Consider the following 23,464-nt stretch of genomic DNA (forward strand, 5'->3'; position numbering starts at 1 on the left):
GAACACATTACAATGTTAGGCCATATATGTCCACGCCTGTGAACGTCTGCCATATGCCATATGAATTAACTCCACCTTCAATATAGTTTAAGTCCCTAGTTTCTAGTGTTTATTTCCCCCAAATTGTTTGAATATACTTTATTTATATCGGTGCAAAGTTTGTCGCAAGAGAAAAACTGAGAAACAAACAAAAAGAGATTAAAATGCACTAGGAAAGCTACTTTAGGTGCAACATTGAACAATCACTGTCCTAATCATAAATGTTAGGAAAGAAGCCTGAAACCTCTAAAACAAAATGGACTTGTGTCAGCCACTGCCAATTACAAGCTAACAAGCTAAAAAATGCTAACTGCCCTTAGCTTATCTTCGCCTGAGTCTGTAGGCTCAGATATGTATGGCTGAATCTCTCCGATGTTTTCACGCATGGAAAATTAAACCAAACACTGACACCACCGCTGTATAGGGTGCCACAGGAATTAGTTCCTCAAGGTTAGTAAAGTTTTTAAGTGTCATTAAAAAGGTGGTTGCTAACAAGTGGCTAAATGAGACAACAGTGGTTGTCGGGGACATTAAACGTCATCACGCTGGACACCGGCGGGAACTCTCTCACTAGTCTGCCTCACAGCCTTCAATCGTGTTTTTCAGTGCTTTTGCAAAATCTTGTAGATTGTAGGATGCATGGAACGGTTTTGCTAGCTTGTCAAAACCACTAGTTAGCTTGTCGGAGACCGCCTGAAGCATAACGGTAGTGACGTTAAAGACATGCGACCGTGGTGTAGTTCACTATAGTATAACGTGTGTTTGTTACAGAGCTTTTTTTCGACCATGATCCAAAATCCAATACACAAATCCCATAGGCGAATTCTCAATAGACCCCATGGTAATGTTATTTACAGGTTGGCCTACAATAATACGTCATTTCATTTGCTCTGTATTCTGCAGATGAGACTGCTCTTTCATTGGTCAGCAAAGGCCTGATCCAGAATTTCTCAGTCAGGGAGAGAGAGATGTGATTCTCAGACCCTTCTCAAAGTGTTTTTTTTTTTCTTTTTTCATTTTAATGTGGGGAACCATATTTGCAACAAAATATTAATCATAGCTCTTACATACTTTAAAACACATCTGAAGAGAGACTTTAAATATTAAGGTCACAGTCTGAAGTATGCGAAACCAGAGTGGGAAGATAAGTCTAAGCCCTGACACGCATTCAAGAATCACAATAAAAGAAGACAAAAAGAGCTGTACGGATGGATGGCACGCCATTTTGTCGTAACTACAGCATTTGTTTCATATGACAGGTATACAAACAGGAACATAAGTGGGAGTATTGCAGGTTGACAGAACAATGTGTTTTCTCTGCAGCTGATCATTGCTGGTTTGCCCCTGTGGTGCACAAACACACACTCACATATTACATATTGACAAACGGGTGGATGGGCTGTCTCGACTGAGTGTGAAGAAGTTGAAAAGTTGGAGAGAACTTCAGGAATTGTCCCACCAGGGATTGTGTGGAAAAAAAATGATGGAGCTTAGCCGAGGTGAAGGCCATGTGCAGTAGAGAAGCCGGACAGGGAACCTGAGAAAGATTTGTTTGATGAAAGTGAATGAGCCTGGACTGGAAGGAGAGGGTTATACAAGAAGAGAGAGAGAGCAGAGTCTCTTTCCAAGTAGATAAATAATAAATGTGATGGGGTTGAGGAAGCTATCTTATGGCCACACTCTAATGCAACAGGTCAGGGGTCATTGCCGTGATAGCCAAGCCCCAGCTATAATTCCACTTGTCTTGGCAGCTTTTATCTATCCCCCTCGGCTCCTTTAGCGCAAACTTTATTTATGCTCCGTTTTTTAACTCGGAGCCAGGAGAGGAGAGCACAACACTTTGTCATCTCGGTGGGATCGTTGATGATTCAGTCAGAAAACACCAGAACAGGAGGCAGTGCTATAAAGTAAACAAGAAAAGAGGGGATGTGGAGAGGGAGACAGACAAGAGGAGAAATAAGGAGAAAAGAGCCTGAGGACAGTTGAAGTGATAGGAGTGGGCAGCTTGGAGTCAGATCAGAAGGAGGGAGAAAGACGGTACAATCTGAGATGAAGTGGGGGCACTCATGCACCATTATCTTTTTTGGCAAGCTCTCTGCTGCTCTGTAGCACCTGGTAAAGGCTTTACTTTAACTGGTGTGATTCAACCTGAGCGTATGTTTGAGTGTGTGCATCCACGCTTAAACATCCTCTCACATCCTATCCTATCATCTACATCTCAAATAGTGCAGGTAATTGAAATTTTACATTTAAGGCCTTTAACTGATCATAATAAGGGATGTAATGACAGACTCAACTAACCGTTTACTACAATTCATGATACTGAGTTCACAATACACTTTTTTTTTTTTCACAAAAACTATGAGTGGAATAGATTTTTTCTTTCTCAGTCAAAAATCTTTTCTCTCATTGTTTCTTTCTCAAAATAAAGAATCCTTTTGTGAAATCCGAGATTAGGTATAATCTATGCAAAACCATGCATATTTCCTTTTTTTAAAGTGAAACTGAAAATAACAAAAAAATGTAATAAAAATGTGTTTTTATTAAGGAATATCAGCATAGTGTATCTACATTTCAGGCAGATGCTGAGATCACTGGACGCTAAAAAAAAAAGCTAATTCGCTAAAACTGTGTCCAATGATTCCTTTTGCCACTTGGGGGCAACATAACAAGCTGATATATGCTTTTTTTTTTTAACCATGAAGGTTTTATATTTGTTAAACTTTCCTCAAGCTGTGGGAAGAGAAGCGATTTAAAGTCTGTGACATCACAATATAAAGGACAGAGGAAGGAAAAACTTTTTTGGCGTATCAACCAGTTTAGCGGTTCACATTGGACTGAACAGGCACCATCTTCTGGTCCATTATCCAATTCTTATTATACAGATGTGCTTGAGTGCAAAAGTAGATAGTGCCCCCTGCAGTAGGAAAAAATAGCTGTTCAATTTTTTTTGCGAATGAACTGTCTTGCAAAATATTGTTATGTTCCTTAATGATTAGTAAATGCATGCGTTACTGCACACACATCAGATTTTGTGTCTCCTCTGTTCTCCTTGGCCTTCGCCCCACCTTGAATATTCATCAGCCCCTATAGCATGCATGATTAAGGAGTCCTGGCATAAATGGGTTTAATATTAAAATATACTGTAATGGCTGCTTATGCATGTGTGCTTGATATTGATGTTTGGAGCTGTAGCGTCATGTCAAGCAGGTTTGTACCAAGATGGCTTCAAGCTACACGCTCCCTCTTCCCTCCTCACCTTGATCTGTTCTTTCTTTCTAACTACTCCCATTCTGTGTTTTGTCTTCCGAGCTCCCCCTGTCTCTCATCTTCCTCTTCTTCCTCTCTTGAGGCGTGTACTATTATGTATACTCAGGTGTCATGTTATACAACGTGGGTCTACTCCCAGACTACAGGGAGAGAGCAAGAAAAAGCATAACAAATAGAGGAAGAGACGCTGTATTTGTTTGTCATTGCACTCATCTTGTCATGTCATACTTGGCATGCACTCGGGTGTGTGCATTTGTTTGTTCTCTACGGGCGTGCATGTCTTTATCTTTGCGCTTATGTTTCCACTGCATGTTTTATGTGTTTCACTTTCAAGCCGTAATAAACTCCCCAGCCCCCCACAGGCCCCGAGGCTTTGCCCTTTTGGTGTTTGCTTCTCTTTGCTCTCATTTTGTCTGAAACCTGCACTCTCTTATCATCCCCGCTCACTTTCTCAGCATCACTCATTCCCGCCCTCGCTCTCCCCGACTCTCTCTCCCCTTGTGAAGTGTGCGACCTCTGCAACTTTATTCCGCCCGTCGCTGGGGACATTAGCCAGAGCGGGTCAATGAATATTGATGAGCTCATTCGAAGCGCTACTCAGTAAAGGCCAGACACGGAGATCTCTGGATCCCACGGCTCCACCGGCACTCCCAGTCCGATACACTGACATGCCCACATCCCATGTTTTCCCCCTCTCCCGCTGCCTTTCTCTCCCTCTCCCTCTCAGGTCAAGGACTGAGGTAATTGCCAAGTCACAGAGAAGATTATCAGGCAGATTTGTTGATGGGGGCAAAAGTTCACCGTTGTTTTATTAACAGCTCACAAAAATGCAGGAAAAAAAATGCATCTTTGACACAACTGAGAAAGGCTAACAGTCTCATTAGGTACATTACCTTGATTGGATTGCCATGTGCAGTGTCGCTTGTGATGCAAATATTTTCGAAATAAATTCTGGTCAAAGATAACACCTGTGCATCGTTATAGTTTTTGTTATGGTTATCATTGACATTTCAGTTTAAGGGTTACTGTGCTTTTTTATGTTTTATATTTTTTATTTTATAGATTTTCCCTAGATTTTTTACTATATATTTTATATACATTTGTATTTTTTTATTTTATTTTATATATATATATATATATATATATCAAGTATTGACCAAGTTAATATAATAAAGAAACAAAAAGAAAAAAACAAAAGTCCCTGGCTGTTGGGCAAGAAAAAGAAAAAGGGAAAAAAGAAAGAAAATTCTTGACAGTCAAAACATTTTAACATCAAGCTATTTAGAACAAGCTATGACAATCTTTATTGTAAAACCTCCAGAAAACAGTTACCTGAAAAAAGGCTGATCGCTATTTTAATTTAGCAAAGTGACACCAGTAAATGATGAAGTTGACCCCGAGGTATTTTTCATGCCATGATATTTAATAAAAAGTGCTATCCTCCATTTATCCCGCTCAATTGATAGAAAGGTGGCGATGGTAGCGCTCCCCATCATGATTGGCAGTGGTAATAAGATGTGACGAGTGAGAGGCAGAGAGCTGTCATGACAGACAGTGATGGTACCACCGATCATTAACCTGTCTACCCCAGTGTAACACACAGAGGAGATGATTTGTTCACCGCATACTTAAACAAGTCAGTCACAGGGTCAGCCCTTGTCCAGGATGAAGACATGACGTGTCATCAGTCTCCCTATGTGTGCCCTGATATGATTACTGCTGTGTAAACGGGGCTTTTGTTTGGTTTGTCTCTGAGCTGTGTGAACCATATGAATTTGTGTGGTGGTGCCTGTTGACATGTGTACTGTGTCATTTCTGCCTGGGAAAGTGGTAATACAAGTGTCCTTTTCCATTACTTCGATGTTTCATATCAACTCCATTCCATTACTGGGTTGTTTTGAAGCAATCAATACCGGATTGAACACTCGCACAGCCTTCCAGTTTCAATCTAAATGTCCTTCCAGTGAAATTGTCTGTTTGAAATTGTTTGCCTCACATAGCCTGTTATTAGTGTTGTATAATGTGAGGTCGAAGGTCTGTGTTTTAAGCCCTGCTATTAGCATGGCTCCATGGATCGCCACATAGGTCTGATGACTGGTCGGTCAACCACTGTCCAGAAATATTTCAACAACCATTGAGATTAACTGCCATTTAATCTGTTTCAGATATCCATTCTTAGAGGGTAGATTGAAATGACTTTGCCGACTTTTCTCCAGCACCACCATGATATTAACATGGTTTCAACAACTATAGTATTGATTAGCACAAGATCTTAACTTTCATACTTCCCAGACAATGTACCTTAATGACTTTGGTGATCGTCTCACTTTTGTTCTTGCTCCACTATCAGCCTAATATTTGTTGTTTTAAAGCAAAATTTAAACAACTCTTACAATGATTGGCATGAGTTTTGGTACAGATAGCAATGGTATCCTGAGAATGAAGCTTAATGACTTTGGCGAAACCTGTGATTTTTTTATTTAGGGACATTATCAGTTCAAAGATTTAATATTTCTTATATGTTGGCTTGAATACCTTCAAACTATACTAACATCAGCCTCAGCTGCACTCTTCTGTTTAGAGCTTATTAAAATATTAGCATGCTAACAAGCTAAATTAAAATGGTGAACCTGGGGAATATTAACGCTGCCTTGTGTAGACCCCTGGCTCCGTTGTTCACATGGTTGTTCACATACTTGCTTATGTACAACTCATGTTACTGGAGGAGTCTACTTAAGGGCTGACTGTATAGAACTACTGGATTGACAGGATGTAAATAATACACATGAAAACACTCCAGGAGGTCATTGTATAGTTAATTCTGATAACATGGCAGAAAAAGTGATCTTAGCACTATCGTAGATATGTATGTCCCTTAAACCACAACACCACTCCTCCGCTCCCTCCACTGGTTATCGGTGGCTGCGTGGATATGCTCTGGTGTACTCCACTGCTAATGGCTCAGGCCCTGCTTACATTCAGGATCTTGTCAAACCCTACATTCCTGCCCATCCTCTCCGATCTGCATCAGCCAAACAGCTGGCGACTCCCACCCTGCGTGGTTCAACCCGCCTCAAAACCACTTCCAGACATTTTTCTGTCCTGGCACCCAAATGGTGGAACGAGCTCCCCACCGACATCAGGACCTCAGACAGCCTGTACATCTTCCGCCGCCGGCTGAAGACCTATCCCCTCCAACAATACCTCAATTAAGTCATTTAATTTAAAAAATAAATAAATAAAATAAAATGCTCTACTTCTTTAGCATATAGCACTCCTGTAGCAATTACAGTTGGCTCTTAAAAGTTATGTACTTACTTGATTCCTGTGGTCTAAGGCTAGTACCTTCAGGTTGAATGTTCATGTACGTATTACATCTCGTGTCTCCGTTACTCTCGCTTGCATTTGCAGTATTACGGCCTGGGTGTCTGTGGCGACATTCCTGGGAACATTTGAGGGAGGTCGGGCAAGCATACACGATAGACTCACTCTTCAGCTGTTCAGCTCAGTAATGGCTGAATGAACAAAGACGAGTGAAGACTACAGACGATGAAACCTCAAAAGTAAATGAGTGAGGTCCCAAAACCGACCTGCAGTTACAGCTTCCCACCGTACATGCCACCAAAGTGAACTTTTATACGTGTAACAGAAAACATTTTCCATCATATTAAGACCCATTAAGAGAAAATAATTTACCATTAAAGATGCATTAGCAGTACTCTCAATGCCAAAGTGGCTTGGAAATATATATGTACTGTTTACTCATATTAGAGGGGCTCAGCTGTGACTGCATACTGCTTTCTAAAATGAACCTCTGATGAGGGTTATTGATGTTAAAAGTTCAGGTGATATCTATTAAGCCTTGAACAAACTTCAACTTAGTGCTTGACCTGCAGCGGTGATTGGTCTACCTCACAAGTGCTGTGAGTTATTCCTCAGACATCCCCTGCTGATTGTGAGTGATTGAGCTATTTGTCTTCAACGTTTCCAGACAAGAAATAATTCAGGTTTTCTGTTTTTAATCCAACTCGTTTGATTTGATTAATTATAGCAAAGCTTACATACGGTGTATAACCCTGATCGGTTAATCATTGTTATCTTCTGCACTGTGATACACTCTGACGGGTTCTCACCTTGACTCTAACTCATTTAATCACTAGATGACTGTATAAACAATATCCTCACGCCTTGGATGTATAAGTTTTGCTGGCTGAAATATCACGTCAGGAAACTATTTTAATGTATTTTAATGTTAGCAGAGGCTGTCAATAATTTAGTGACGATGGGCCACATCCACTATTCAAAACTGTGGGAAACTCTGGACAGTGTGTGCTGTACCAAAGGGCCATTTATTCTCCGCAGCACTTTGAATATTTCATCCGGTGTATTTAGAGATCAGACAAAAGTAAGTGTTAATTATGGGCTCTGCGGCTTTAGGACACGCACTGCCCCTTCAAGGCCTCATGCAAAGAAACAAGCATTCCAAGAGTGCTGTGTTAAATTGATCAAAATGCAGAACATCTTGTCTGGAAAAAGCCAGACACTGTGTATTTAACATCAAATATTACCACTCATGAACTGGTAATAAGTCATATCACTAATGTTACATATTAGTCAGTGATGGAAAGTATCAAAACAGAATCCAATTCAATTTACTATTCAATTCTTCCGCATTGAAGCATGTAGTTTATTTTAGATTAATGAAAAGTGAAGTAAACAACCACTGTTTTTGCCATCTCCTGTAACAAATTGGCCATTCTCTTTATTTGTTTTGACTCAGCCTCAGACACTGAACCCACGTCTGTCTAATCAGTTCTGGAGGAGGGTTCTCGTTTCAAGTGGGGTGAAATTTTTCAAGCGGGCCTTTAATTTGCACATACTGACTGACACTTTGATCCCAGTTTTCTCATTTAATATCTTGATTGCATGATGCTACGGTTCCTCAGGGGGGAGGCAAAATTGGTGCTTGGACGAAAATAACTCTGACAGCTGCCAATAATACTTGTTATGTTGTATATGTGAGTATATATGAATCAAATTTGGAATGTTTAACTTACACACATTAACATGCATTACAAAACAAAATCCCCTCCATATGTAGTAGAGGTGGAAAAATTGATACAGCATAGTATAGTGATATTTTGTGTGGCAATATAATATTGATTCATGGCCACCAAGTATCGATATTTAGTGTCGGGCCGACAGTATTTATTTATTTTTATTTATTTTTCATTTTGGAATATACTGGAGGCTTATTTTATGATTCATTAAAAAAAAAACAGAGCAGTGAAGCTTGAAGTTGAGGAAATTTTGAGAAAATAATGCAGTTGTCGTCCAAACATGTTCAATATCGGTTAACTTCAGTTTGACTGAATACTTTGTTGGTGAGTCTGTGGGTTTGACTTTCATTGTGGAGAAATACAAAGACTGAAGTGAGATGAATAGACTGAGAATTTTCTCTTATTTGACAAAACAATTTTTGATTGAATTTAATTTTGTGGACACAATGCAGTTAAACCGTTAAATCACAATATATTGTATTGCAATGCTCACCGTATCGCAAAATGCTTAAAATTGCAATAATCAGGATTAAATCATCGTGGGCCCTCTGCTGATTCACACCTTTAATATGTAGATTGAAAATAAATATCATCTTAGGTAATATTTGTTGTGATATAGTGTCTTGGAGTTGTGAAAGTGATTTTAATATATTCTTCAAACAGTTGGTCACATGGATGGGAGAAACTCTACATTTCCTACTATGGGCAGGCACATGCAGCCATCTAAATTTCAAAAATCACTCTGAAAGCAGAATATTTCTGACAGGCTTATGGGCCTGACTGCCATTAACCATAATAGGCTGTTTACTACAACAGGACAACAAAGGACAAACGGTCAGCCCATCCAGTCATGGTATGTAGCCAACCATACCCCAACATGGTCTCATTCACCAAGCCTTTCAGCACCATGGACAGCACTCATTTACCAACAAGTGACATTGCTTTATGATGATGTAGAAAACACCAGTGGTATGTTGACAGAATGTACGACAGTTCACCTGGGCGGTAATCACTCAGTGCAGTTCTGTGGGGGTTTGACCTTGGACATTCTTTGTCTGTTCCTAAAGGTATACAAGGATTTTCTTAGAAAACAATGCATACTCATACAAAACATTGCTCGTTTCAAGTCCTCTTCAATACAACATGATGTTCATTATTGTTATAATATAGAGTCAAATAGACAGTAAAGCTGGATATGTTGAAGGTCGGGGGTACCTTATAGCTGACAGGTCGCTACCACAGCTACCTGTGTGTTTTTGTATTAGAACCTTCACCCTTTTCCACAGTGTTTTCAGTTTTTCAGTGTTGATTTAAACATTTTGGTTGCATAAAAATCACTTGTTCAGTTTTCAATTGAACTAAAAGACACTTTAAGGAGTCTGCTGTTGATTTTTAACAATTGTCCCTCGCTAACTAGCTATATGCTAGCTATAGCATTAGCTCATGACATAGCGTCATTCTGACTTTTGATCCGTTCAACAAAAAACTATATTGGCGGCCAAAATGCCAAACTCAAGGGTTCAAAACAGTAATCCAGTGATGTCACAGTGACTATTGTTATACAGTTTATACAGTACATTTCTGGGTGCCATCCTTTGGGCACAAAGCTCCAAAAGTGGTGGACAAAGCACAGAAGAAAGCACAAACAAGCGTTCAAAACCTGAAGCAACAAAACTAGAATGAATCTGGGGGCTGCTTTTACTTTCTTGAGCCGGGGAGAAGGGGCCAAGTTTGGATATTGTGTTTACAAACAGTAACGACAATTCCTGCACAGTATGCCTTTAAACATATATTGTAACCTTTCAAGCAGGAGTTTATATTAAACTGAAATCCCCAATAAAATGTTGAAAATTGATTTTAAAAATAAGTCAGGGAACACTCGTAGGTCATTTCCTGCCCATCTAGATGAACATAATGGCATGAAATAAGATAAAGACAATGTATCAAGGGCTCAGCCCCCCTATAGATCATAATTATGCATATTAGCTCTTAGCTTTTTGTTGGCAAGCAGGCTTGTTGTCTACAATAGAAACCACCTCAAAGCCTGGTTGGGGGCTCACATCACTGGATGCACACCATTAATGTTCACTCGTGGAGATTTAGAGCAAAGCAGGGCATTCTTCATTTATGTGTGTCTAAAATTATCTACAGTATTACCTTCACGTTTCACCTGTGTGTTGAAAGACGTTCAAATTTAAAAGAATACAGTAGAGCACCTTGATGTTTGAATATTTATTTGGTGAGAGTTTATTCCTTTAGGAAAGACGGTGACATATGGAGGAAATTATTTCACAGGAGTTTATTGAAGCTCTGTTTCAGTGGCATTCGGCTGATTGTTTTTGATTGTGTGTGTGTGTGTGTGTGTGTGTACACCTGCGTGCCTGTTTGCATGCTCCTTATTATGTTTAGGTGTGTGTGTGTCTTCCTATAAACGGAGTGAAAGAAGTCTCATGCTAGTAATTCTCAGGAGGAATAGATGGCTCCACTTTCATCTGTCTAGCCCTCTCCCTCTCTCACACACACACACACACACACACACACTACTGCAGTCTTTTATACTTCATCTCCATTTTTATCCTTTGGTGAACTGTGTATATGTGTGTGTTTTCACCCACGTGGCTTCTGACAGCTTTCTGCTCTGCCTATCGATTTGCCCCAAAGCGGCTCCAGTCTCTCTCTCCGTCTCCCTTACACACACACACACACACACACACACACACACACACTTTATTATCATATGCTGATAGCAGGGTTAGACTGCATTGCAGTTTTTAATCAGTGGAGATACCCTGTCTGACTACACAAGCTTTTTTAGACAAACTACAGCAACTCTGTAATTACTGTTTGTCCTGTAGAAATCTGCATTGACTGTGTTCTTGTACAACTTTATAAAACTGAAAAAAAGTGATGACACTTTAGTGGAGCAATGGAGATATGGGACTTTTGGTGACTGATACACTCAACTTTTGAGCTGGAATAAAAAGACAGTCTTTGTAGCACCAATATGACTCTGCAAAGATAAGGTTGCTTTCTTAAACAAAAAACTTAACTAAAGACTGTTTGACTTATTTTTACATTATACATACAATTTATTACATTGTCAATCAATTCTAGAAATGAACACTGAGAGAGCTACATAAAATATTTTGCTGACCATTAAAACAAAGAATAAACTAAAATAGATTAATAACAGTAGTATTGTATGTTCAGTGTGTCACCCCAAGCATCATTTTCTGCATTGTATGTTTTGTTAAAAAAATAAAAGAAATCATGGTGGATGTTGGACAACAAAACTGCGCTAATAGATACCAGTCCCTACAAAGCAACACCATGTTTTGAATGTCAGGACATTTAAGCCAGTCCTCACTCTTTCAAAGGCCTGTTTGAGGGTTAGGATTAATTAGCTTTAGGTTAGGGTAAGTGTTGGAGTTAGGCATTTTGTTGTGATGCCTAAGGTAAAAGTTAGGGAGAGGGTTAGGGTTAGTGAATGCATAATGTCAATAGTCATGTTTCCATCAAAAAAATTATATGCAAATTTTGAAGATTTTCGTGAGAAAAGCTTGATGGAAACACCAAATAAACTTTCAAAAAATGTGCATAAAAGGTTTTATGCTCGCTTGAGGTGTTTATGTCTTTTTTTTTTTAAATAGTTAATGAGCTAAACAGGAGATGGAAATACTTTTCTGATTAAGTTATGTTAAAGAAAAATCATAAGTTGCCTAATTGAATCAAATTCCTGAAGACTTCTTCAAAAGTTGTCCCATTAGCAACCTCTTTTTTGTTGTTTTTTCTTTCTCGCACAATCTCACAATTTCTCCTACTGTTTACTAACAGTTTAGCCTACAGCAAAATAAAACACTGCCATCTTCTGACCACAGTATATTCACTCAGCTTTGTTTATTTGCTCTAAATCAGTTGACACATCTTTGCGTTTTTTTTATGTGACGTTTCAAAATTTGCTTCGACTTTAATGTAAATCATGGCTAAAGACTGTACTCACAGAAGTGTGTGTGTGTGTGTGTGTGTGTGTGTGTGTGTGTGTGTGTGTGTGTGTGTTTTTCCAAAGAGATAAGGCCCACATCAGTGAACTAAAGCACCCCATACTGACTCTATTGCTCTCTAAAGTAAGAACGGGTCATGAAATTTTATAATGCTCATTAATTCATGAACAAATCACAGTGGTTGGGAAAATGCAATACGCATTTTACAGTATCACTCTACACACATGCACCAAGGTACACAGCAGGCCCCACATCCACTCAGTTTTTCACTTCCTCCTATGTTGAAAAGAAAAAGGTTGTCGAAGTAATAATGCAGCTGCTGGTAACTACCAGTTGTCAGGATTCATTTACTTCAGCCTTGCCGTCTGCTTACTTCATTTCCATGCTTTCTTCTCGCTTCCCGTGTCTCTGTGTATCATTTTGCTAAAAGCATGGCTACTTCCAGTCTCAGTGGGCGAGCTTGAGTATGTGGTCGGCATAATTTTACCAGCTCTGTTTCTGGTGCCAACAGGAAAAAAAGTGGTTTTGAAGCTTGAAATTACAGGGAGTGAGAGCTAGCAGCTTTGTGTTTGTGTGTTTGTCTCGTGCCTGTGTGCATGCACTGCTCTCTGTCGCACAGCGGTGTTTATATAGGGTAACATATTGTTTGTTGACCTCTCAGTATCAGCGCTTGCAACTGGCTTACATGAACCGCCGTGTTGACAGGAATTATGTGTGTGTTTGCCTGTGTGTGTGTATGTGTATGAGCTCCTAAGTGTATATCCCATCTTCAGTAGAAAGCGTTTGATCCATTTTTATTTATCCATTGTTTTTCTCCTAACTCTTTGGAAAGGCTTCATATCAGTGAAATGAATCATTTGTTCACACAAAATATATATTTTCCCACTTACCTGTAGGGCTAGATTGTTTTGTTGTGAGTGAGAGTGAAGATATTTGCTGTAGAGATGTCTGCCTTCTCTTGAATATAATGGAACTTGCACTTGTGGTGTTTCAATTGCCAAAAGATTGCATTTGAAAAGACAGTAATGTCTCTTTCCAGAAATCATGGAAGTTACTCAAGATAATCCACTGACCTTGTTGTGAGCAGTTTCACGTAGGAACTACACAAGAAACAAAATAGTTCCTGCTATCTAAATTGATAAATACCACTACAGCTAAGAGTGATTAATCAAACAATCCAAAAGATGGTTATTATAAGAATAAATTATGTTTTACAAACCTACTAACCCTAAACACAAAGCAAATTGAATGCAAGATTACTGTGAAAACTAACCTCATGCCTCTTCGGGGGCTAAAACATAAAACATTGAACTACTTAACGTTATCTTTACAGTATAATCTCACTTGATTTACTTTTATGATCGACAGGAAGTCTCTTTTTGTCCTTTCAAAATAAAAGTATCAGTCATCAAAACAGGCTTTCGCATAGTACTGTATACATATTTTCTTTTGCCCATGTATGCATGTTTTATACATACTAGAGTATGTATAAGAACATAGCAATTAATCGATGAACTGATCGTTGACATTATAGATGCTCAAGTTGGCAGGTTTCTTCCGAACGCCCATCCCTAATGCTTTTTAACAATTTGTGTATCTCCTCCATGGTTTGGAAATTTAAAATGTTATTGGTTCCTCCTTGATCCATGATACACCCTTACACCAAGTTTCATCAAAATCTGTCCTGAATCTGGCCTTAACAGAAGTTCTTGGCCCTAAACCTAAGGTCAGTGGTTTTACAACATAAATCCACAGAAACTGCAGTCTTTTTTTTTTTTACAACCGCGGACCGTACATGTGTGCTATTTTTAGGATGCGCTGTTGTACCGCGAGCCTGCAAGCCACGCCGCAATAACGTAATATGTGCCCTGAAACACGAGACGCGGTACGTGCCTATGTGCCGTAATTTGTGGTACTGACACACGACCTCTCCTGCCGTTTATGTTGGAGGACATGTTGCAATAATAGTTGCTAACTTTATCTCAATGGATGTGAATGTGGAACTGCAGTTCTGAACACAGAGTGTTTTTATGTGACCTCTAACCCCACATACTACTACAGCTAATTATTTATATCCATTGTTGCCTTGGAAGTAACACAAAGTTACTTCAGAAAACAAACGCACTGTTAAATCCATTCCTTATACTTGTGTTTTTGACTTTGCCAAGACACCCCAGCAAAACAAAACTGTACTTCAGCATGCTGGGAAATCTAAAGCTTGACAGGCCTGCTGTGGCTGTTCACATAGGAAAAAAAACAGTGATTAGACATTCACTATTTAGAGACGAGATTTAAAAAGTTGAAGTGGTGATGGGCCAAAACAGACAAATGAAAACAAATGAATAGTCTTTGTTCACAAATATACTGTGCAATTAGCATTTATCCTGCTGTCTAACTGACTGATCTTGGGATGGACAGATGGATTGGGACTAGAGGAACTGAGTTTGCAAGTGTTTAAAGGCCTGATAGATGTAAAAGTGAAAAATATATGATGACTGATTGACTGAGAGGCCGTGTGTCAGATCTAATTTGCCAGCACTTCTCTGCTAAGTGTTATGGTATTGGCTGACAGTCTCCTCCCTCCCTCCTCTCTCTGCCCTCCTGCCCTCCTGCACTCTGTTCTTTGTACAACACCACAGAGGAAATGTTGATTTTAATCACTAGCCATAATTAATTACCATCCCTCCTTGTTAAGAAAATAAAAGCCTCACAGCCACATAGTAATTGGAAGCGATTTAATTTACGGTCTACTGTAGGTGAGTTTAGATGAGTGTGTGCGCAAGCCGATGAGAGAACGTAGGTGTGTGTTTGTATGTGTCTGAATGCAATTTATAATGTGTTTTGTACATGCAATCCAAATGTTATCAGGGAATCCCAAGGTCTTACATACCCTTGAATTTCCAAACGGTGAATAAATGCGGCTATAAAACTTTATAAAATGCTTCAATAGCTAGAGAATGTTCAGTATTCAGTATTCATAACACAGTAAGGCAATAACAATGATGAACAGGCTTTGGGTTGCAGTTTACATTCAGTGATGGATTTGAGAGCTTTAGATTGCAGTGAGGGCTTTTTACAGGTAGTTAAGATTCCATTTCTGTTTCCCAAATGACCTCCATTTCCAGAGGGTCCTGAGCTTCAGCTTTGCTCATTTATTGCTCCATCCCCCATCATAAGGCGCTTCACTACACCACTGTGCATGGATCTGCCTAGCTGATAGTTATTTGCATGTGCATTTACTTGCAAATTAGGGGTTTAACACCACTGATGTCTAAGAATCAGTCAGAGCATCAGTACTTTATTAAGGAAATCAGCCCATATGAGTAGTGATTAACTACCAGCCATCCAGTGCGCCTGGTGTCGGTCCACTGTAGCACAATTACAAGTGGATTATACAGTATGGAGTCTAAGCAGGTAAAGTTTGGGTGAAGTAAAATCAGTTGTGTGAAAACATACTTTACAAGCTACAAAATTATAATTGAAGACATGTAAAAAGGCGTAAAACTATATATGACTGAATTTCTCCATTTCTGTGTTACCGTTTTTGGCCGTGTCTAAAATCATGGCTCGATGACCATCTGGAGCTTCATTATCATAGCCACGCCCCCAACATAGAGGTGGGCGATACACAACCTGGTCTCACAGGAATCCGTGAAATAGCCACGGATTCGCTTAACTCAAAATCCGTGAAATAGCCACGGAATCACTCAAATTTCCGTGAAACTGACACGGATTTCGCTACAATGCAAGTTAATGTCAGTCATATCCCGTGGCTATTCCATGGATATTTTTTCCTATTGGTTTGTTCAAAGTCACGTGACTTTCAAGGTTCTGGCGGTCAGAACAAAAAACATGGCGGACAGTTCTCTCATTTTTAGTGAAAAAATCAATATTTTGACTTAGTTTCTGCATAAAAATGGATTTTGATCACATTTCTAGCGAGAAATATATGTTTTATTTTCGAAATATTCACTCAATGAATGTACATAATCACTTTGTATGTTGGAATAGCCACGGGATATTCCGTGGCTATTCCACGGATTTTAAGTTAAGCAAATCCGTGGCTATTTCACGGATTCCTGTGAAACCAGGTTCGTGATATGTATCGTCTAAGATAATGTTGTCAACATTGTTTTGACGATATGCAATTTTACATTATAAAGTATTTATAATATCTCAGATAGAAAACAAACTGATGTTTACCCATTTAATACCCTTACGTTGAAGTTTAACTGAATGAATCTAAACATAAACCATTATTCTCTACGGGTGGTTTCCAGGACCTCCGTGCTGTGGGACCCAACATGAGAGCAGATTCAAACACCTGAACACAAACACAAGATTTATTCTCTGCAATTTGTCTGTCATGAACATTTAGAGAGAGACAGAGAGCCAGTGTAACAGCAGCAGAAAGTCAGCGGAGAAGTTGGTTATCAGATATCAGGTTTCAGCCTTCAGCGTTTCAAAGCAATGAATACTGCTCATTTTTACACAATTTTAAAACCAATTTTTTTCTGATTCAAATTTGGCTGGGTGTTTAATAACATTTTTTTTTCACATGGTATGGAAAACTCAGATTGCATATATATTTTTGCTTTACCTGTACTTTAATAAGAAACAAATAAACTTTTTTTATTGTTTCCTTTTACTAACTTCTTAGTCTTAGCCAGCTAACTTTGCTATTGTTAGTTTGATGACTAAAATCTATTAGCTAGTGTTACAAGAGTTTATAAAGGGATGCTACAGCAATTTACAGTATAGTATATGGACATATCAGCCTCTGTTTTAAAAATAGAGCCTGGAAGTAATTATAATGACAAACTTTTATGAAATAACGACGTAGTGTCCGAAGATCATAACTTAGTATCCCCCAAAAATTTGAAACTTTTTAAAAATAATGAGTCGTTATGTCAGAATAATGTCAATGATAACTCATCTCATTATTTTGAAAGTTCTCATTTTTTTCTCATTTTGAGAATACCTAAGTCAGTATCTCAAAATAATGAGAATTTTTCTCAAAATTATAAGTCACTGTTTTGAAAAAGTTTCTCATGACTAAAATTATATATTTTATTTTCATCATAAGTCTAGTTTTTTTATCTTTTCTTTATCTTTTACTTCCACAAGTTAAGATTGTTGTATATTCTTCCACTCTTTGAAGACCAGAATCAACTTAACTAGCACTGTCACTTTATCAGTATAAAAGTATTTTTCACCTTCAACTTTTTACAAACTAACAAATCTGGTATTCTTTCATGGGGTCATCCAAAGATCCCTGTCCATCAAATGCCCATTTATCTGCTTTTAGCTGAATCTAAGACTCCAAATCACCAAACTATGTGCCTTTATATTTCTGCCTCATCAACATTCAAGCAGTTACATGTGGTGCAAAAAAATCATTTTGTTTGCCTCTAGTAATAGCCAGTGAACTAGAAATGTGGAGCTTTATTCACAATTGACTGCACAGTGACCTACACAACATAAAACAGCCCACCTGCAGCGCTCCACAAATATCTCTCGGGTATATGTTTCATTTAAATGCTGTGTAATCCAAGAGGGTACCACACATTTTGTTCGTTTTTTGGCATTTCTGCTTTGTTTGATAGTGACAGAGGCAGACAGGAAAGGCAGGGCAGAGAGAGGGAACGACATGCAGCGAAGGGCACTGTGTTTGACTCAGCCTTAATGGTACACACACTACCTGGGCTACCTGTTTACTCCAATTTTGGACATTCAACATGCATTAGAGCATGAAGTCGTCGCAGCCACTGCTCCGGTCCACAGCATTTTGGCATTTGTACATTCTGTTAGAGTTTGCTGCTGCTGTTAAGCATTAACAGCGTTACTATTTTTTTTAATATGTGTTAAAAGTTTCATTATCATTTTGATGGTGATATTGCATCATGTATTGTAGTGGTCTATGCTCTTGGCATATTAATGCAACTATTAATACTCTTTAGATATTCAGTTTAGAAGCTGGAATCATCAAATGTTAAATATTTTTGTAATCTTGTTTAAATCTGTTACTTTTTAGCTTTTCAGATATGAATGAAATGGGTTATGAAATCTTGACAACAATGGCCACGTTTTTTTAACTTTTTTTTAACAAGTGTTTGATAACACATTATATCAAAAGGTGGACAACGAGAACTTCTACGTGAGGGAGGTATTTTTATGTTTGGCTTTCTGATGCACTGCAGATTATTTCTTTTGTGATTATATAGGCAACAAACATTTGTTTTTATATAAAACTTTTAAATTATTATTAATGTATTGTTAAATTGCATGGAAGAAACATATGTTAAGGAAAAGTCATTTTACTGCCTCAAAATATAATCTGTGTATGAAATCATTGTTAATGGGACAGCTTAATTTTCAAATAATAGTACTTCAGAGCAGCATCAGCTTCACCCATACTGATGCCCAGATGGTTTCTGTAGGAACCCAGCTACATTACAAAACCCTCATAATAACGGTTTAAAGAAGAATTACACATTTACAGGTTAATCAGTTACTATTGTCTAAAACTATTTAGATTAGACTGTGTATTGACTTTTATAGTAATGAAATACCGCCAGGCTTTACACAGATATCCAGTCTTAAAAATGTGATCCCACCACTGAGGCTGAAACAGTGTTTTATGAGTCTGGCTGCAAGTGATGTATGTGTTGTGCTCTGTCGTGTGTGTGTGTTTGTGTGTGTGTGTGTGTGTGCGTGTGTGTGCATGTGTGACGGAGCCTGTCTTTGCAGCAGCCATGCTTTGGCAGGTTGTAGTTTTCCCCTCAGAAATCAGCCGCTCTCTGAACTGTTAAATCACACTAGAAGCCAACCTTTGAGAAGAAAATTAATTACTTTCCCTCCGCCTCCTCCTCCTCTCATTTTTTCCACATTAACCCTCCCTCAGTCCTTTCCACTCTTCCACTCTCCCTCTCGATCTCTCTCTTTCTCATAATGGTATAGAAAAAGTTTGGCCACAGGTGACGTTTTTCTTTTTTTTGTGACAGTGAAATGTGCCGTCAAGCCTGAAGCCTTGATCCTCTCTTTCAGTGCTTTGTTTGAAGTTTGGTGTGATGTGATCAAGATTGAGTGTTTGTGATTGCGCAGTTCATTCAGGCCCTGTTTTGGCACGAATGCCTTGCTCACAATCTCTACTGCAGTCATTATGTTGTAAAGTTTTGCCATCATAATCGAGAGCTTCATTTGAAATCAATGAAAGCTGCTTTCTTGTTTCTGTTTCATTTGTGTTGGATAGAGTCTACTGAAGTGTCCAAGATAATAAATCACTGAAATCCTCTTGATGCTGGCATTTAGCATCGTATTTATCCACAATACTGCACCTGTGGCAGGATCTGAAAGGAACAGATGGTTTTTCTAGCTAACGCTCTTCATTCACCTAATTTGTGCTTTGTGCTCAATGACCTGGTGAGATCTCAAAATTAAGATCCTTACAGCAGGCCTTTGCTGTCTGGTCTCAAATTCGCCTCCCTCACCTTCTGGCTTTCTTTCCACTTTTCCTCCCAGGTGGAAACAGAAGATGTGGAGAATGAGGACAAAAGATACACCCTGTTTCTGGAATTGCTGGAAGCTGCACAGAAGTGGGATGACTTTCAGCAGCTCACACTCCTCCTACAAGCGTGGCCGCCCATGATGAAAGGAGAAGTGTAAGATAAATGTCTTTATTGTTTTTTTCGTTGCTCTTTGATTCTTTCAAGGCAAAACAATTGTTCGACATTTGGGGAAATACGCTTGTACCATGTTGATAAATATAAAGATACAGCAAGCAGTGGGTTAGCTTAGCTTAGCATAAAGATGGATCGGAAACAAGTCAAGGTTTGAGCACCTCTAAGGTTCACAAATTAAATCATCTGTTTAATCCGTTAAAAGGCAAAAATGTAAAAACAACATGCTGGACTACATTTCACCTTTGGACAGAGCCAGGCTTGCCGTTTTCACTGGTTTCAGTCTTAATGCTAAGCTAAGCTAACTAGCTGCTGGCTGTCTCCTTACATTTGACTTACAGACATGAATGTTATCTATCTTCTAATCTAACTAAGCTAGCATCTTAGTGAAGGACCGTTTTCTCTAAAATGATGACAACAATTCCTGTGTGCACCTCAACTATAACCTCTATAAACAGATACTCCATATGAATTCAGAAGCTGTAAGACTGGGACCATATTTTGGTACTTGAAGCGTTCTGGTTGCTCTTTGTAGTCCGAATAGTATTGAGCAATCAATTACGGGTTTTCGTTGGCAGCATGTAAAAAATTTCATGTGGAGAGCAAAAGAGGTGGAAAGCATTGGCCGAAATCTCAGAACCCACTGACTATCATCTGACAACAATTTAGCTTTTTTATTAGAGTAGCTAACTTTAGCTTTTAACTAGCTAGACTGCCTACTTGTGAAACAACCAGGCTGTAGACGATGCTTATCAGACAGAAAACAATGAACGTTGCATGGAGGAGGAGGTCTTGGCATGGTTTTCCATTATCCTGATATCCGCTGGCTGCACCGGAACCCAAGAATTATCAGCCCTCGTCCCTGCAGCCTAAGTTGTCATCAGACCGATGGCTGATTGGTTCCAAGGTTTCCTCTAGTGCAACCTCATGTTTACAGCTAATTAGTGACTACATTATTACACTTTCATACATACAGGATTTAAAAAAACATCAAAAAAACATATTCTTGCTAACTCTTATTCTATAACATTGTATGCAGAATACAAACAGTGTAGCAGCTGATTTAGTGTCTTTCTATCCTTTCTTACCTCACTTAATTTGTTCAGCTTCTTCTATTATTGCATTAATGTCCTCTTGGCATCATCAGGAAAGTTCAATATTTAAGTTAAAATGTGAAATTAATACTAGTTTTATACAGTTTAGGCATAACTAAGTGATAGTGAGTGTGTTTTTGTGTTCAACAGTCAGGAAGGTTTATACAGTAACTTTTCTATTAACAAAATCAGGGCCACATAAAGATATTGGTATTTTTTTTTATGTGACTCCTGTGCAATGTGTTCCTACTTCTCTGAGAGCAGTTCTTGGAGAGAAGTGCCTCTGATCACTCAGGTTTACGTGTTGCACATAGACTAGTTGGAATTGAAAGTGTGCGTCTTCACAAAGCTTCAGGCTCTTGGCTTCTTGCACCAGCTGGCATCTTATGAGCCTCAGCAAGTGCTGGCTGTATTATCGATAAGTGCCTAATGATGTGATTGCTCTTCTCTTTCTCCGTTGTTCTTGATTAAAAGTGAGTGGTACTCTGAAGCCCGCCGAGACAATACAGGGTTATGCTGTCGGGAGTTTATCCTTCCAGCTCAATCAAAGCAGACTGCGTTCCAAACAGTTTCGATCAGCAATTTAAAGTCCAGTTCTTTAGTAGTTGTTAGAAACTCACAAGGACGTGCACAAAGCTGTGTATAGGGGAATAAATGTGTGTATGAGTCAGCTTTATAGAGCCTAATGACTTTGTTAGTTTGCTGATGAACAGCATTTACATGTGTTCATTATTGATGCATCAGTTTAAAGGCCTTAGCAACCTGCCAAATGGGGTACTTTGTATTTCAGTCATTATGCCAGGATCAGACTACACATTATTTTGTCAGTCTATATGTGTCAGATTAGCTGTGAGTTTACAACCTGCCTGAAATGTATAGGCGATCGGACAGGAGGGGCCAGAGACAGACTTACAGAATGAGGAATAACAATAACAATGGTATCACTCAATATGTCATAGATTACTCTACTGGCCGAGAAAAATAAAAAAATACTGACATTCGTGTTTTTACTGTCCAGGCAAAGCAGCAACTTCTTAGCTCGAATAGTGAACCCAATGCAAATGCATTACACCTGCATTCTTTCTAATGGCCAGCAGGGGGCAACTCTAATGGCTGCAAAAAGAAGTTAGTTTGGGTAGAAGTCTATGAGAAAATTTCCCTTCTTGTCACTTGATTTCTTACCTCGGAAAACTTTTATCGACTGAGCTTATGATCTCAATTGCCAGTTTCAAGTCTTCTTCAATACAGCATGAAATTTGTTTGGTAAATGATGGTCCCATTAAGTGTAAAATAGACGATAAAGCAGGATATGATTAGACCTTGTAATTGACAAGTTGCTATGATGGAGACCTGTCAATCAGGAATCAAAGTAATGAATATCCATGGCACTGTGTACATTTAATTATGTCAGCTTTGGGTATTATCTGTGTATTTGACCCTTTCACAGTGTGTTTCAGTTCATGAAAGTTATTTGTAACATTTTCTTTAAATGTCTTGTTCAGTGTTCGGTTGCACTAAAAGACTGGCACTTTAAAGGGTTCTAGGTCCTATTTTTCTTTTTAATTACTGTGGGGAAACCCGTTTTTTTGAATGGATGTAATTATTAGAAGCGAAGGAGCCAAGCAGGGGGTTGATAGTTAATTATTTTTACTTTTGAGCACTACAGCACTGACACAATTATGTATCTCTGTGTATTCGCACGTTTTCCCAACACTGCTTACTATACGAGTGAAAGAGATAGTTCCTGAAAAGGCAGATAGTAGAAACCCAACATTAGGAACATTTTTGAAGCAAACAGCTAAGGCTGATGTAGGGGTTGCAGACTCAGTTTTTTCCACCAAGTAAAAAAGACAAATTGTTCTGTCTGATGCAAGTGCTTGTCCTCAACTCTTATTGTCATTTTCATTTTTCATTTTCATGATCTTGCATCGCCCGATTCAGAGTGCGAGAAATCTGCTTAGTGTGGAGGTGATAACAAATTACTGAAAGTGAGACTGTTAAAGTTTTAAAGGGCGGAAATGTTTTTTGTTGTTGTAGTTTTTTTGGAGCTATGGGAGTGTGGCAAACAAAATGAGAAGAAAACAGAAGCAGCAAGTGACAAATAGTTATTCTTCATTAATGTAATTGTAATGGACAGTAGAACTGTGTCTTTTCTGGCAGAGAACCATTAAACTGAGAAGCAGTAGGAGAGATGGGATTAGGTTTGGACAACACAGCTTTCTTCAAGTTCACCCTCAGATTTCACTGACTTTGTGAGTGCAGAACAGCTGTAGTCAAACCCTCTCTGCTGGGACAGTCGACTATAATCACTTCTTTTAACT

The 23,464-nt window shown here is 38.8% G+C and overlaps 1 protein-coding gene across 1 annotated transcript in view; it reads left to right on the forward strand.

The window, feature by feature from the left end:
• Window positions 1–23,464, forward strand: part of nbas (NBAS subunit of NRZ tethering complex) — a 216,237-nt gene that overhangs the window by 172,427 nt on the left and 20,346 nt on the right. Inside the window, exon 50 of the mRNA XM_059355813.1 lies at window positions 19,892–20,031. Within this exon, the coding sequence (XP_059211796.1) occupies window positions 19,892–20,031 (140 nt within the window). The remainder of the gene's footprint in view (window positions 1–19,891; window positions 20,032–23,464) is intronic.

This window comes from Centropristis striata, chromosome 18, assembly GCF_030273125.1.
Source record: "Centropristis striata isolate RG_2023a ecotype Rhode Island chromosome 18, C.striata_1.0, whole genome shotgun sequence".
Lineage (NCBI taxonomy): Eukaryota > Metazoa > Chordata > Actinopteri > Perciformes > Serranidae > Centropristis > Centropristis striata.